The sequence below is a fragment of the Ochotona curzoniae genome, unplaced genomic scaffold (genome assembly GCF_017591425.1).
Source record: "Ochotona curzoniae isolate NIBS_2020 unplaced genomic scaffold, NIBS_Ocur_1.0 contig_2210, whole genome shotgun sequence".
NCBI classification, from domain to species: domain Eukaryota; kingdom Metazoa; phylum Chordata; class Mammalia; order Lagomorpha; family Ochotonidae; genus Ochotona; species Ochotona curzoniae.
Window position 1 is genome coordinate 33,963,500 of NW_024465369.1, and position 15,799 is coordinate 33,979,298.

General features: G+C 44.8%; 1 protein-coding gene across 2 annotated transcripts in view; it reads left to right on the forward strand.

Annotated features, from left to right (window-relative positions):
* RAPGEF4 (Rap guanine nucleotide exchange factor 4) overlaps nt 1-15,799 on the forward strand; it is a 295,713-nt gene that overhangs the window by 168,272 nt on the left and 111,642 nt on the right. For both annotated transcript variants that reach the window (XM_040971724.1, XM_040971725.1), the window contains exon 6: nt 2,584-2,603. In XM_040971724.1, the coding sequence (XP_040827658.1) occupies nt 2,584-2,603 (20 nt within the window). The remainder of the gene's footprint in view (nt 1-2,583; nt 2,604-15,799) is intronic.

The following is a 15,799-nucleotide window of genomic DNA, read 5'->3' on the forward strand; positions in this document are numbered from 1 at the left end:
GAGGACCTTTAACCACTTGCGCCACCGCGCCGGGCCCTACCCACACTTTTTTGAAGAAACCTTCATGATGTCCATCCAGTAACCAACGCCCTCTCTCTCATTTTGCCTGGTCCTTCTGATTGCTTTGAGATTTTCCATGCTCAAGCGTCTGTTGGGTCCAGGCCCCTGTTGCATTCTCCTGGCTTGCTCAAATCACTGGTCATGTTCATTCTTGTTTCCTGGGGCTTCGGCCCCTCCCCCAAAGCCCCACATCACACAGGAGTCGGCCCTGGATGCTCCTCCTTTCTTACACCCCCCTGGACTCTCCTGTCCATGTCTGCAACTGATGAAATACCTCCCAAACCAGCACAGCACCTGGAAGCCTCAATTGCCAAATGGCTACTGGTCTCCATTCATCCTGGGAGTCCCTTGGGCCTCTCCCCAGGTCAACATCGCATCTTGATCTGCCATAGTTGCAAACTACCCACCTGGAACCCCATTTCCAAGGCCTCTGCTATTCTCTTGCTTTGCCAGGCTCTAATGCTCAAACAGCTTTGGATTCCTTCTGCTCTGTCCACTCAGCTGTCCACCACCTCTCCATCGTTTGCAGATGCTTGGTCTTTCATTCCTGTTTCCTCTGCAGCCACCTGGCAGCCAAGGATTCCACTGACTCACTGTCTCTGAACCATCAGTTGGACAACATTGGTCTACCTGGCATCTGATTTCCAGGCAACTTTCTACTTTGTACTGTGAACAATATCAAGGATATAGAAAGCAGAAGGCCTGGCATAGTAAACACTTTGACTTTAATCATTTGTTTTAATAAGAATATTTATATGCTTGGATATTCTCTCTTGTTAATAAATTTGTAAATACTTGGGCATTAATTATGGACAAATTTTTTTTCTTTCATCTGCGTGTTGTACCCCAGATGCTTCAACAGGAAGTTTTTGAAAATGAAGTCTTTTCTAGCTGTAAGCACAATATCACTATGTTGCCTAACGACTGATTAGTGATTTCCTTAAGAATGCCCATCACCCAATCCATATTCAGATTTCCGATACTGATCCCTCTGGTAATTGGACTCCAATGAAGGACCATGCCATTGCCTCTGGGTTTTGTGTCCTAAGTATCTTTTAATTTTGAACATCCCCCTTCCTTTCTTGTTCCTAATCCTATTACTCTATTGTCCAGAATTGTTTAATGCTTGTCCATTTCCTGCCATGGAAGATAAATTTCCAAAGCTTTGAATGCCTAAGCCCAACTTTCAAGGTCTTCCACAGCCACAATTAATCTTTCCTAGTATTACTTTTCTACACATGCCCTAATTTCTAATCACTCAACTATGTGATTTGAAAAGCATGATATTGATTTTCTCGGCACTCTTAGGAAGTGAGCTTCATTTGTGCTCCTACACTCCTCAGATGATGAACTGGATAGATGGATAGATGGATGCTGAACAGAGGGATGGCTGGTGAATCGATGATAAATGTAAGGCTTAGGTGAATTTCAGCGTTCTAGCATGAGATCACCATCGACTCTTTCCGACAAATCTAGAAAGGGATGACAAACATGCACGTTAATACTTGTTTCACATCACGAAGCTCTTGGTTCCCCTGCTTGCATGCTCAAGCTTCAGTCCTGGTACTGTTCCACTCTGGAGATCAGTTATTTCATTAGGGAATGTTTCCAAAGAATCTTTCATTCTTACTCATCTTACATACTCTATTCTGCTGTTTAGAATGAGTGTGTTCTATTCTTTTAATGGCATTATGATAAATACTGCGTGGCCCCTTTGGAAAAAACAATGTACAGTTCCCAGAAAATGGAAGTACTGTGTTTTTGCATTACAAGACACCTTTCACTGCAGCACTTGTTGGCTGCTAGATGTAAGCTACAGCTAAAACCCATCCCAGTGCTTCTGTCTCTGCAGTATTGGGTCACTTGTGTCTGCTGTGCTAGGGACCTTGCATTTTACTCCATCTGTGTGATACAGTATCCAAAAGCAAGTGGCAAGGAACGGAGGTTGCCTGTGATAGATGCTTATGAAATGTTTGTTAAAGGATCAACAAATGGTGAATAATTCTGAATAAGAAAAGTGAGACAATCTTGCAAAAAGCCAGTGCCTTGCTCAGGCTTGACTTAAATCAGCAGGATGTTGCCTTACTCAACCTGGAAGTTGTATTGTGCTGGCTTTTATGTGTTCTTTGTCCTATGTTCAAGTCACTGGAGCAATGGGAAGTAGTAAAAAGTTGATCTGAATGAAATGATGAGTGTTTTGGCACCCAGGCCAGTACAATCCATTGCTTACATTGCATAAATCAGTGCTGAGTTTCACTTCTGGGATAACAAAGCATATGGCCCAGAAGCAAAACAAACAGATTTTTGTTGTCTGGGCACATGGCCCTGCTCCTGATTTTTCACATGATTCATGTTACAGACTTTGATCAATTATGTTATTTCTCAGTGGCATTATTTAAATGCTTATGAAACACAAATTGAAAACATCGAAATGTTACTTGGGTTGGTTCAGCAAAGGACTTTGGTTCCATTTTCAAGTGGATCTTACGATTTATGGCTTCTCTGTCTCTCTTCCTCCTCTAGGAATCCCTGACAAGGAGAACGTGAGTAACTCCTCTCTGCCTAACTTCTAAAATCTGTCATAAGGTAAAAAGGTAATCACGGTCCCTCCACCAGCAGAGAGAGTTCTTGCTCCACATTCAACAGAGCAATAAATATATATTTTTAATCTTTTTCTGGCATCTTTGGGGAGTCGCTTTGAAATATGGATGGGAAAGGGCAATTGCTCTGACATGGCCACTAGATGCCTGTGATATTTAGTCTGAAGAAAGGTTATTCCAGGGGCAAATGGTATAATTTCAGTGTGTTTCCTTTTTCCCATGATGTCTGTGGCAGTAGAACAAATTGCTAGCGTCACAGCATGGGGGAAACTCATTGCTTCTCCTTAGTAGGAGTACAAACTGTGAAATTCAAGGTCAGTTGATGATTTTGCCTAATTATATCTAAGTGCACTAAAAATCAACATTTCTCCTTGGAAACTGAAAATAATTACTTGCTACAACTGTTTATGGGAAAACAGGTGAGAAATTGGAAGGTTTAGGTGGGGGAAAAAAGGCCTCACCAAGGAAGACCATGCATTCTAAGGATGGTGGTGGTTCAGAAGCACATCTTTGTATGCAGATGATAATATGATTCCTGTTACGTAGGACCTAAATTTAGACAACCACATGAAAGGGCTGATGATAGAAGTGTGTGGTGAGTGGTCTCCAGTGGTGCTTGGCAGGCTTGCAGGTGCACCACCGTGGCGTGTGATCCTTGATGGCTGTGCTCAGAATGACAGGCTCATCGCTCAGCTTTCCCTGCTTTCTGTCCTGGGTCTCTGGGCAGATCCACTGTCTTTATTCAAGGCATGTGATTTCCACAGCCAGTGTGAGAGATCTGGCATTCTCTCATGGCCATCCTCTTTTTATGATGTGGCTTCTAAAGAGCTTGTTGGGGAGCTGGCCCAGAGCTGTTGCAGCGTGGCAAGTCTGGGACAGAGATATAGCAGTGCCCTTTCCAAAGTCCCACAGAAACCTTACCCAATTTGACTCGACCGAGAGTTTCATTTCCTAGCTGGAGGCCCACGCACAAGCTCTGATTAGTCTAAGCATCCAAGGCAGTTAGGCATACTGAATGAGATAATTTGTGCAAAGTGAGGGGATGGATACAGTAGAGCTCAGTTAGGATTCTTTTTGTCATTGTTTTCCCAAGCCTTCCAGCATTTCCTCGCTATCTTCTCTTCTCTGTAAAACACCCTCCCCTTTATCAGGGAAATTCCTTTTGCATTCCTACAGCCCTCTTTAAAATCCCTTTCTTGCATGAAACTTGTTGTCAATCTTTGGCTATTAAAAAATTCTTGGTGTGTTGTCCATAGCTCTAGGATGGTTCGTGTGGATTCCAAAATGACAACAGGCTTTCCAGGCTAAAGCAAAGAGCTGATCCTGCTGCCATTTTAGACATGGATATCCACCCCTGCCCCAACACCCATGCTTTAACAAATAATTCAGAGAGCATTAGTCAAATAAAAAGATGATAAAAGGGCCTTGTCCTCTCTCATCAAGAGGCTGTGGGTGACATGGAGTGCCCACAAGAATGCCCAAGCCCTGGGAGGTTGAAAATGTTCTAGGCTTCAAAAGGCAGCTCTGGTTCTCCAAGGGGCTCCATGACCTTTAGTTGGATCCCCTGCGGGGGAACAAGAGGCACCAGGCCCTAAGCACAGGGTCTAACAGCTGACACTGTGTGCTCACTTCATGACAAAAGAGGAATTTGAAGTTTGCAGAACATCTGGTATGATGAGCTGTTCGCAACAGGCCATTCTGAGAGACATGGGGGACTGGGCAGGCTGTATCCTTGCTATTAATGGCAGTCTAGGCTTATTTGTTTCTGGGGCATTCCAGGTCAGATTGCCTGACAATCAGGAAAACACACTTGTTCTCCATTAGCAAAGAGAGGGGTGGTAGCTCAGCACGTGCTGTCAGGAACGCTCTCCAATGCCAATCAAAGTAAAGCAAATGAGATGAAAGACATTCATGAGTGGTGTTGAAGCTCTATAAAGATAAAAAGAAGCCTGAGAGTCTTAGAGTGGTGTTAATTGAAAACTTCTCCTTCGGAAGAGATGAGTCGTGTTATGATAATTTCTTTTCTTCTTTATCTTCTTTAATTACATGCTGAGCAATTTTAAGTCCCCTTATGTTTCCAAATAACAACAGTATGCCTGTGCACTCAAATAAAAGTGCTTTGATTATTGTCTCGGTGTCCAAACATTCTTTATGGAAAGGGTATCTTTTCCTTTCCTATGTCTACTCAAATTTTGTTAATCACCATATTTAACTTTGATGAAATACGCAACATCAATTCATGGTGTTTTTAGCTGCCTTATGAGCTCTGTTTTATTTCTACACTTGGACTTACCTTGAACAAAAAAAGAGTTATCCTTTCATAAGTGACTCTTTAGTATAAACAAACGGGCTAGCAGTTACTTGCTGGATTATTTTACTTATTACAATTGATTAAGAAGTCATTTAATGTTAATTGACGTAGGACACTGGAAGCTGTAAAATAGTTCATAGAAAATATTAGGAAATTAACCAGGGAGCAATTAGAGCAAATACACAGTTTGGGTAGGGTTGTGATTGTTTGGACTTTTTTTTTTTTTTTTTTTCGAGAAAGAGAACTCACCTCCACAGATCCATTCCTTAAACACTGACTTCGAGCTAGTGGGAGCCAGGAACTCAACCCAGGTCTCCCTCATAGGTGGCTGGAGCCCAATGACTCAAGCCACCACTGTTACTTTCCAGCATCTGTGTTGGTGAAAAGCTTGAGAGAGGAGCCAAAACCTGGAATTGAACCACAGTAATCTGGTGTGGGGCGTGGGTGGTTAACACTAGCTGAAAGTACACCCCTAGGGCTGCTGAGTTTCTACAGGTTTTTTTCTCTGCTTCATTTAAGCGACATTCTTTTTTCCCTCTTCCTCTGACCATCTTTAACACTAAAGCTGAAAATCACAATTACAAGCCAGCGTTAGGTGTTAGGGTTGCCACTTGAAGGATCGAGCTTGCCTGTCGTTTTTGCTGCTTAGATAGTTGGTGTTGCATGCTGTGTTCCCACCTTTGGAGGAGACAACTGCTGTGAAGTGTTCCTGCTTTGGAAGATTGTACTTCCCTTCTTTGGTGGAGAGGGAGCCAGAGAAATAAGCTCAGGAGGATATGACAAAACAGTCTCATCTTCTGATTTATAAGCATCTTTCCAAATGGATCCTTGGAAGGACTCATTTTCCAGATAGTAATCAGAGAACTTAAAAAGTGTCTGTGGCAAAACAGAATGAAAATATCTGTGTATTTGGGCTCAAAAAACTTTGAAATCTATACATGTGGTATTTTTCCCTATAGTGTCTGTTTTCCAGGAACTCTTTGAAAGTGCCTCATTGTATCGATAGCATGCTCAACAAATTCCTGCTAAATTTGGAAAAAATGTTGGTTGATATAGATCGTGACCATCTCAGCACTCAGAGATGGTGTTGTCTGCATGTTGGAAGGACTCATGCTGACAGACAGATGTGAGTGGGACAGGGGTGACAGCAACTCAAGTCATGGACTGTGATGGTGGCATCCCATAGCAGAGTGTCACTTTGAATCCCAGAGGCTCCTGTTCCCATCCAGCTCCCTGCTAGCGCACCTGGGAAGACAGAAAAACGTGGCACAAGTCCTTGAGCCCTGTCATCCATGTGGGAGACCCAGCTGGAATCACTGGCTTCTGCCATTGACCTGCCTCAGACCTGCCTGTTGTACTATTGGGGGAGTGAACAGATATGGAAACCCACCCATCCCTTCCCCACTCCTCCCCCGCCGTTCTCTCTTTCCCTGTCTCTCTGTTGTTCTGCCTTTAAAACAAAACAAAACAAAACAAAAAAACAGTAACATACCTAAATATTAAAAAAAAAATAAGAATGAGCATTGTAGGTCAACAGGCTAACCCTCCACTCTGCGGTGCCAGTGTCCCATAGGTGTGGTAGTTCATATCCTGGCTATTCCTCTCCCAATCTAGCCCCCTGCTTACAGCCTGGGATAGCAGCAGAGGATGACCAAAGTCCTTGTGACCCTGCACATATGTCGGAGATCTGAAAGAAGTTGCTGGCTCTAAGCTTCAGATCAGCTCAGCTTTGGCTATTGCAGCCATTTGTGGAGTGAACTAATGGATGGAAAATCTTCTCTCTCTCTATCCTCTCTCTGTAAATCTGCCTTTCCAACAAAAATAAACAAATATTAAAATAAGAATGAGAAAGCTTAGAGATACTCATGAGCTGGTCCCCTTTAAAGATTATTTAAGGTAGGAGTTTCTCAAATTTATAAAACTCCTGGACCATAAAGGTGAAGAATAATTTTTTGAAGAATAATTTTTGAAATTACTAAGCGTGTATTTAAATTGTAATGTGGAAGGAACAGCTTACATGATTTGACTTCCATAATGAGCAATAAAATATGATAAATAAAAACTAAGTAACTATTGAGGTCAAAAGCTTAGGAAATTTTAGGACATATACGTTTATTTCTTTCATTTGTTGCTCATTTGTATGGTCAGTGAAGAGAATTTGGAATGTTTTTCCCCTGTTACCATCAAAAAAAGCGGCTGTCACAGGGTCATGCATGACCAGAGAAAGAAGATAGTAACTGTGTTTTCTCGTCCACTCTTCAGATATTTCAAAAGCACAAACAGTTTCAGGGAAAGAGGGGAACACCTGTTAACTCCAGCTTCGGAATGCTTGATGAACTCAGGCCAACATCTTCCTGTGGAAGGTGGTTTTTAAAATGACTGACCTGGGAGTGGCCATCAGTGGTGAAGATGCCAATTGGGACCCCTCCCCATCCCATATCAGAGTAGTCCTGACCCCAGCTTCCTGTAGATGCAGACTAGGAAGGCAGGGGGATGATCATGGCTTCATAGCCAGGTCCCCAACACCACACTGGAGAGTTCAGTTGAGTTCCTAGGTGCTGGCTTCATTCTAGTCCAGCCCTGGCCATTGTGCACACCTGGGGAGTGAATCCACAAATGGAGCTCTCTGTCTCTCTGTTTGCTCCTCAATGAAATCATATAACAATGACTGCTGTGGATCCAGGGTTCCAGCTTTGTCTGGGGTATCTGTGGTTCCACCAGCATGACTGCTGTTCTGGAACACGTGTGCTGCTGAACTCAGGACGTGAGACTCTCATAGGAGAAGCAAAATAACCATGTGTGAACGACTCAGGGACTCCTGAGCCTGCTTGTTCCGCTTGTGAAGGACAAGTTGCTTATCGCCCAAGTCAAGATTAGATTTCACAGCACGGCTGACCCAATCCTGGCAGTGGTGTAGTGTACCAATCCACATTTCTCCAACTGGCCTATGAGAAGTGTAGCCTGCAGACTTGCACACCTCCTCTGCCCCACCTCCTTGGACAACACTGGCGACTTCCCATGGAAGGTGCCAAGGACAACTTCAGCTCACTGGCCTCAGAAGAAATGTTTGTTTTCGTCTTTGTGAGTTATGCATTTTGCAGGGCGGAATGTCCTTGCTATGTTTTGCTCTGTTTTTCATCCCACCCATTCCTCCCTTCTATGACCTAAAGCTGAGAGCAACCTGGGCTCTCCCTAGCATTTGCAGTAGCACCGGGGTGGAAGGTTGGTGAGGATTATGTGGCTGTCTTTTATCTAAAGAGTAAATGGGGAATGTAGATAGTGTGTTAGAGCCCTGATCCTCCTTCTCTGGCCAGAAGACCCTGCGTGGCTTGTGTCTGAATGTTCTCAGCCTTGTTCATGGGACCCGCCTTCTGTGAGTTTGCTGGGAGAAAAGGCATATGCCGGGGTTGCATGGGACGGGGCGGAGGTTGTTATGATACTGTGCATTACATTTGGTGATTGTTTTAATGATCTAAGCTTGACTTCTATAAAATCTTCGAAGTTGATTGTATGAGATGAAACTTTTTCATGTCCTCATGCTGATGGTCTTCCAGGGTTAAAGCTGAGTTAAACCATTGGACTGAGCTGTGAATCTATTTTCTAAATGTTTTCAGATACCAGAATTCAATCACAGGTTACCTGAGCAGTAATGAGTAGTCAACAATAACAACAACAATAAAAATGAGGGTTTCTCCTTTTGTGTAGTAAAAAGCCTCTCCCTCTCCCTCTCCCTCTCCAGCCTCGGGACTTTGGACTTGGGGAGAATGGGCATATCCCACATCAGAGCGCCTGGGTGCAGCACCCAGTCCTGGCTCCTGACTCCAGCTTCCTGTCAGTGCAGACCCTGAGAGGCAGTTGTGGGAGTCCTGCAGTGAGCTCCTGACGCCTAGCTTTGGCTCTTGGCCAGCCCTGATCACTGTAGGTTTGGGGAGTGACCTAAGAGATGGAAGATATCTGTGTGTCACACTTACACACACACACACACACACACACACACACCTTTCAAGTAAAAGAAATTTTAAAAAGAGTATCAGTGTTCCAATTCTGAGCTAAGACCGTTGGACTTCAGCTGTGTTGCTGAGCATGAGTTAACTGTGGGCAGGGGTGAGGGCCGTGACACTGAGGTAACAGCACCTGTTGCGCTGTGGGTTGCTAAGCTGGGGGCGGGCACTCCTCCCTTCAGACACAGCCTTGATCTGCACTGAGGGCAATTCTCTTCGCCATTTCCTTGAGCTGCTAGCATGTTAGTGCAGTTCATTTGAGAATCAAACCCATAGTATTATGTAGTTTTGATGTATTTGAATCTTCACTCTTCCTGTTTGAAGAAATGAAAACTGAATTATTTACAAAATACGTCTTCTGGTTAAGAGAGAAAATTGCAGTGTTCTCAGGTTAGATAAGTGAATCTCATGTTGATAGTCGTTTAGGATTTGGGTTCTTTTCTAATCATAGTTCTGTGTTAGACAGGCTTCCCTGAGTCCAAATGAGTAAATTATCCTGCAGTCATTTTTTTCAAATTTTAGGTAAAATTACAATGATGATACGTAAAGGTACATGTATGCATTGTGTATTCGTATCGAGAGAGCTATTATACATATATACATGAGGGTTCTGCAAAAGTTTGTAAAAATGGAATTGTGAGTTTCTTTTGGTGAAAAAAATGTTTGATATCCATTCCTCTCAAGGGTTTTTTAAAAAGGTTCATGGAAAATGCAGATTATCAGAAAACTATGCAATGAATTTCAGATTTTTTGCATGAAAATAAGCATCCTGGGCCTGGTGCAGTGGCGCAAGTGGTTAAGGTCCTCGCCTTGCACGCCCAGGATCCCATATGGGCGCCGGTTCTATCCCGGCAGCTCCACTTCCCTTCCAGCTCCCTGCCTGTGGCCTGGGAAAGCAGTCGAGGACGGCCCAAAGCTTTGGGACCCTGCACCCACGTGGAAGACCCGGAAGAGGCTCCTGGCTTCGGATCGACATAGTATCGGCCCGTTGCGCTCACTTGGGGAGTGAATCATCGGACGGAAGATCTTCCTCTCTGTCTCTCCTCTCTGTATATCTGCCTTTCCAATAAAAAAGGAATAAAAATAAATCTTAAAAAAAAAAAAGAAAATAAGCATCCTTTGGGTACAAGGTTTTAAAATAAAAACTTATTTATTAACTTGAGAGATAGATTTCTATCTGCTAAGTTACTCCATCAGGTGCCCACGATAGCTGAGGCTGCAAGCTGGAACAGGAGCCAGGAACATAGTTCAGGTTTCTGTGTGGGTAGCGAGAACCCAATGATTTGAGCCTTCAACCTACAGCTGTGCAGGGTTTGCATTAGCAGCAATCCGGGCTCAGGAGCCATGGCCCTGAATCAGACTCAGATGTTCCAGTATGGGACCTAGGCATCTTAACTGCTGAGCTAAATGCCTACTCCCAAATTACCTTTTTGACTGCATTTTCCATGAAGTTTTTGAAGTACCCTACTCTACAGCTATTTCCATCTTTTAAAGTTTCCAGGAGAGGAAATGGTGAGATCACTTGTAGTAGTACGGTCCAGAATTGTTCACAATTCTCATGGCTAGTTTTTGTTAAGTGTTGAAATCCTCTTCACTTCAGCTTCATTTTCTGTTTTCCTTCCATCAAAGCATCATTCGGAAATCTCTACAGACTATTCTGTCTGCCGCCTTGAATACCTCAGTTTAATTGATCATTCCAGGGCTTACATGGGACAATGCAAAAACCATGGGCTCTCCTCTCAGGCCTTCACCTGCTGTGCAGCAGGTGGAGGCTGCTTGGTGAGCCGAAAAGCCCAGTGGAGTCATGTGGGTGCCTGTTGAGTCAGGATAATGTAGCCTTAGGGTGAGGACATGAGAACTCCGGGAGCTGCGGTCACACTCCCAGTCCTGGCAGGTCCTGAGCAGGGCACATGAGCGAGTTCTTGAGCCTCTGTTCTCTGATTCCTCATGGAGGGATTGAAGATGTGAATAGCGTCATATTCCAGAGAGCGTGACTCACGAACTAACAGTACCATCTGCTCAGAGCCTCCCTTGTGCTTTGTCGAGGCAGCCGTGGGACAGTGCTGCTCTTTGGGGTGGCATCCAGGGGCTGGGAGCAGCTGCACAGAGAAAAGACCTCCTGTGTGGATGCTTGGCTGCAGGTGCAGGTGATTGCTGGTGGGGGGTGGGAGGAGCACTGTAGGAACAAAGGGACCAAGCCAGTCAAGGGCTTTCTCCCCAGGACTTAGTGTCATCCAATCTAAAATCAAAACTTTTACCTATTTGAGGAACCTGTTTTTTCAGGATCCCCTTTATATTAATCTACTTTCCTTACCTTGATTGAAACACCCAAGCAGAGCTTTCTTGGGAAACAACAGGTTCATCGCAACTCCCAGTTTTGAGGTTACAGGGTATGTTCAGGTGGTCCCAGTATCCAGGGTCTGAAGAGGCCAGCTATGGCAGGTGCCAGGAAACATCACAGCATGAGCCAGGAAGCAAGAGGGCACAACTGGACAGAGCCCCGCCACCTGCAGTGACCTATCGCTATCATTAGCCCTAAACCGTCTGATATCACAGTAAGATACCAGAGTTCGAACACTGGCATGAATCTGTGGGAGATAGATCCTCTTCAGCCCCAATACATTTCCTAGGCTTGGCTTCCAAGGTACAGGCGCAGACCCTCCCCTCTCAAAGCTGTTTGACTTTTTGACTCTAGATGGTTAGCCTGAACCCCTCTTTGTGCCTACCTCTATTTCATCTTTTTAAAAGGACGGAGCCAAGTCGCAGGTTGCTCCTAAAGTTTCTTCTTGACCAGCAGCCCTGCTTCTCTTGTGATCACCCAGCATCACTCCCTCACATCTTACAGCCCCCCTTTGTTTTCCTGCGTCTTTTGAACTACTGACTTTGCAAAAGCCCTCTCCTGAAGCTAGCCCTCTTCTTTTGTTATTTGTCAAAGTCACTTTCAGTTTCAATCTTGTTTTTACTAACTACCAGCCGTCCCCACCCATTTGGGTGTCATTACTGAGCTTCATAAAAATGTTTTTGGCCCCATATTCAAAGCATGAATCGTTATGTGAGATCTCATAATTTCAGTCAAGAACCCAGCCCTGTGGAATTCAACTTGCTAATTTAATTGCATGCATGATAAATTTGCCCCGCCCAGACATGACAAAGAAGCTCAGGAAACCATATCACGAAAAGACATGTGCTATGTCATGGAGTTCACTTCTGTCATGCTTTTCACACAAATGTAATGTGTGTGTGTGTGGGGGGGGGGGTGAAGACAATAGTTTCCTTTCTATCTTAGAAGACCTGAGCCTGACTGAGTCCAGCACTTACTCCCAGTTGTAATTTGTGTCACCAGAAATGCATGCTCATCAGAGATGCTGTCCCTGACACTTCGGAGCCAGTGACAGGGCCAGTGCTGCAGCACAGCATACAAAGCCACCGTCTGGGCTGCTCACATCCCATATGGACGCCCATTCACATTCCAGTTGCTCCACTTGCAATCCAGCTCCCGGTTGAATGGTCTGGAAAAGCAGTAGAGGATGACCTGAGTGCTTCAGTTCCTGCCACGAACTGTGGGAGACCAAACTGATGCTCCTGGCTTTGCCCTGGCTCAGCCCTGGCTGTCACAGCCATCTGGGGAATGAACCAGTGAATGAAAGATCTCTCTCTTTATCTCTCCCTCTCACTGTAACTCTGAGTTCCAAATAAATAAATAGATCTTTAAAAAAGAATAAAGAGCCAGTGACACCAAACACATTGCTCCCTGCTCCCCCACCCCCACCCCATAGCTTTCATTTTCTCATCAAGAAATTGGTGGTTCCTAACCTACCACAACAAAAGGATTCAACAAGATAACAGGAAAATTCCAAAATCTTGACACTCCTCTCCCACACGACACATCATGTTTAGCCTCTTTAGGACTGCATGCTTGTCTATGCAGGGTCACTTTAGCGTGTTTTTCTAACTTAGGCGATTGCTGAGGTTGACCTGTGGGCTCTGGTTTACATGGGGGTTGGGTCTGCAAAGCCTTGCAGGGTCCTCTGGCCTTTTGTAAAGACATGGTCCAAGTCTTAACTGCAGGCAGAGTTCACGATAACAAGTGGAAAGTCATTCCTCTTAAGGTCCTTGTAACTTGGCTCAGGCAGGAGAATGAAAAAAATCCCAAGTCGCACCAAGTGCTCCTTCAGTGCTGTAATTCGATAGCCGGATCCCAAACAAAGTGAGGAAGCCACACCCAACCTGAGCCAGAGCTAACCGTGAAGATGGAGCGGGAGAGAGAGTGAGAGAAGCACTGAGATAAGATGCAGAAGGCGCCTCATCTGTCTGGGGCACAGCAGAGGACCACGGCTGCTGTTACAGCAGTCCACCCTGGACCTTCGCATTTTAGGGTATGTGAGTTTTTCAATATATTCTGTTTAATCACTTCTCCTTTTGTGTCGTTGCAACGTATGACTCCCTGCTAAAGGAATGTGTAGCCTAAATTCAAAATGGTGTTGTCATTCAGTAAGATGTTCTTTCAGACTCACACCCTGCGCACCGCACCCCCCCCTCCCGCCCCCCCCTCCCGCGTTGTAGTGTGTGCTTGCTTCCTTTTCTTGCTTTCTCGTCTGGTTTATTCAGAAAAACACACGGGAGCCCTCTAGTGGTGATCCTGGCGTTCCTGCATGTCTGCCCTTGACGCTGTGGCACAGATGTTTTGAGGAAAGTGGAAATATTAATAGCAAATGCCCGGTACTTGGGAACCTCCAAATTGGCCAAAATTGTCAACTCCTTCATTCATCCAGCCATGCCCTCATATTTGAATGTGTACAGTCTTCCATTCTGATTTGCTGTCAGCGCTTTTGACATTCTTAAATGAAGTCTGGTCTGCAAGGCCGTGGGGAGATACTGAGTCCCAGTCCCACAAATCATATGCATTCTCCCAGAGAGCAGGTCCATTCATCTGCAAGCTTTTGTAGGGTGCTTACTCTGTGTTCTGTTGTCACTTATTTGTAAAGAACCTCAGTGGACTCTGAACCAGCTGGTGATGTTACCTTACTTCATTGTCTCCTTCGGGCACACTGCTATTCTATTTCCCCTCTCGTGGCCCCTGGAATCTTCTTCTGATTGTCTTTATTTTTCTCCAGGACAGATTATTTGCATCCCATTCAGGATTTACTTATTGTATAGGTGCAGCTATGGTGCCAAAGCCTATGCAAAGCAGCGTCTTCAACAGATTATTTTTTACTTCATGCTGACTCTAAATGTGAACTCCCTGTGGCTGAAAAGGCAGTATCGTGTTGTCATTAAATCTTAGTGTTTTAAAATTTCTCGTGATGTTTCATCTTTATTATGATTCTTTTTCTAGATGACATTATGACATTAGTAGTTAGACACAGTTGCCAAAAAGATGAATATTATGTAAATGTCTGTGAAGGATTATTGGCCATTCAAGTTGCTTGTTCCTGAAAGTGTGCCCTTAGTTAATGGATGGGTAACAAGGTGTGTGATTGGTGCAGGGGGTAAGCTGCAGTTTGGTACTTCCCCATTCTGTGTTAGAATGCCTTGGGACAAGCGTCGCTTTCTGCTCATGTGCATCCTGGGAGGAAGTGGTGATGGTTCATGAAGTTAGGTCCCAGCTACCCACATGAGAGCATCACATTCAGTTCTCACCCCGTGGCTTTGGTGGCCCAGCCCTGGTTGTTGTGGGTCTTTTGAGGGGTGAATCAGCAATGTCTCTGTCTCTCTCTCTCTCTTCCTTTCTGTCTCTTTGCCTTTCGACTAAAGAAAGCTTGAAAGTGACTTATTGTAGCTGTATGAAATGGAGATTTGAGATCCACTTCCTTTCATTTCTTGATATATGTAAGCATTGGGCTGAAAAACTCAGGGCCGTAGTTAAGTAGATGGCCATGTAAAGTGACTGTAAATAACAATGTTGGGAAATTCTTGGATTCCCTAGAAACCCACATGGTAATTCACAGACAGCTAGAGGTGATGGGGCTGCCTCAGTGGAGGTGGTGGAAAACCATGCATTCTGATGGATCGTGGAGATCCAGTCCAGGGGGGCACACTGGGAGGGGGCAGGGCCTCAAGGATTCTACCCAAGGTTTTGACTGGGGCACAGGGAAGGTTGCAGTTGCCACCAACTAAGGAAAGGAAGGCTGAGGTTGAGTAGGTTAGGAGACCTGGCTGAAGAGTAAGCTGCTAGCTGGAGTCTCCAAGAATTAGGCATGATTAGGCTTTTGTGCGGTCCCTGTGCCCTTTGTAGTCAAGAAAATGAAAGTGGCACAAGGAAGTCATGAGAGTTGGGTGCTAGACTGTGTGTTGGTGCAGTGTGAGCCTGGGATGGGTTCACTGTGGACCTGAATCCTGAAGAACTGAAATAACAAGGTATAGCTCTGCCACAGGTTTTCAGTTCTTTTTAATTTACCTGAGAGGAAGGAGGACAGAGGGAAAGGAAGAGGGAGGGAGAGGGAGAAGAAGAGAGAGAGAGAAAGAGAGAGAGAGAGAGAGAAAGAAGAATGAGACTCAAAGAAAGAGCGAATGCTCCCATTCTCTGGTTTACTCCCCAATGCTACACTGAAGTTGGGAGCTGGAAACCCCAGCCAGGTCTCCCACTTTGGGTGACACGTGATGCTTTGAACCTGCAGTCTCTGCCTCTTAGGGCTTTTGTCAGCAGGAAGCTGGAGCCAGGGGCAGGTGTAGAACCCAGCAAGGAGTATGGGTATTTTTGCTGGCACCCTCAACACTCTGCCCTCTGTGACAGGTGGGAAAGTTTGAAGAGAGTTTATGTTTGTAAGTAAACTTTAGGTATAACCACAGGGTCCCCTTTTGAATTAATAAAGGGTTGATTTATGGAA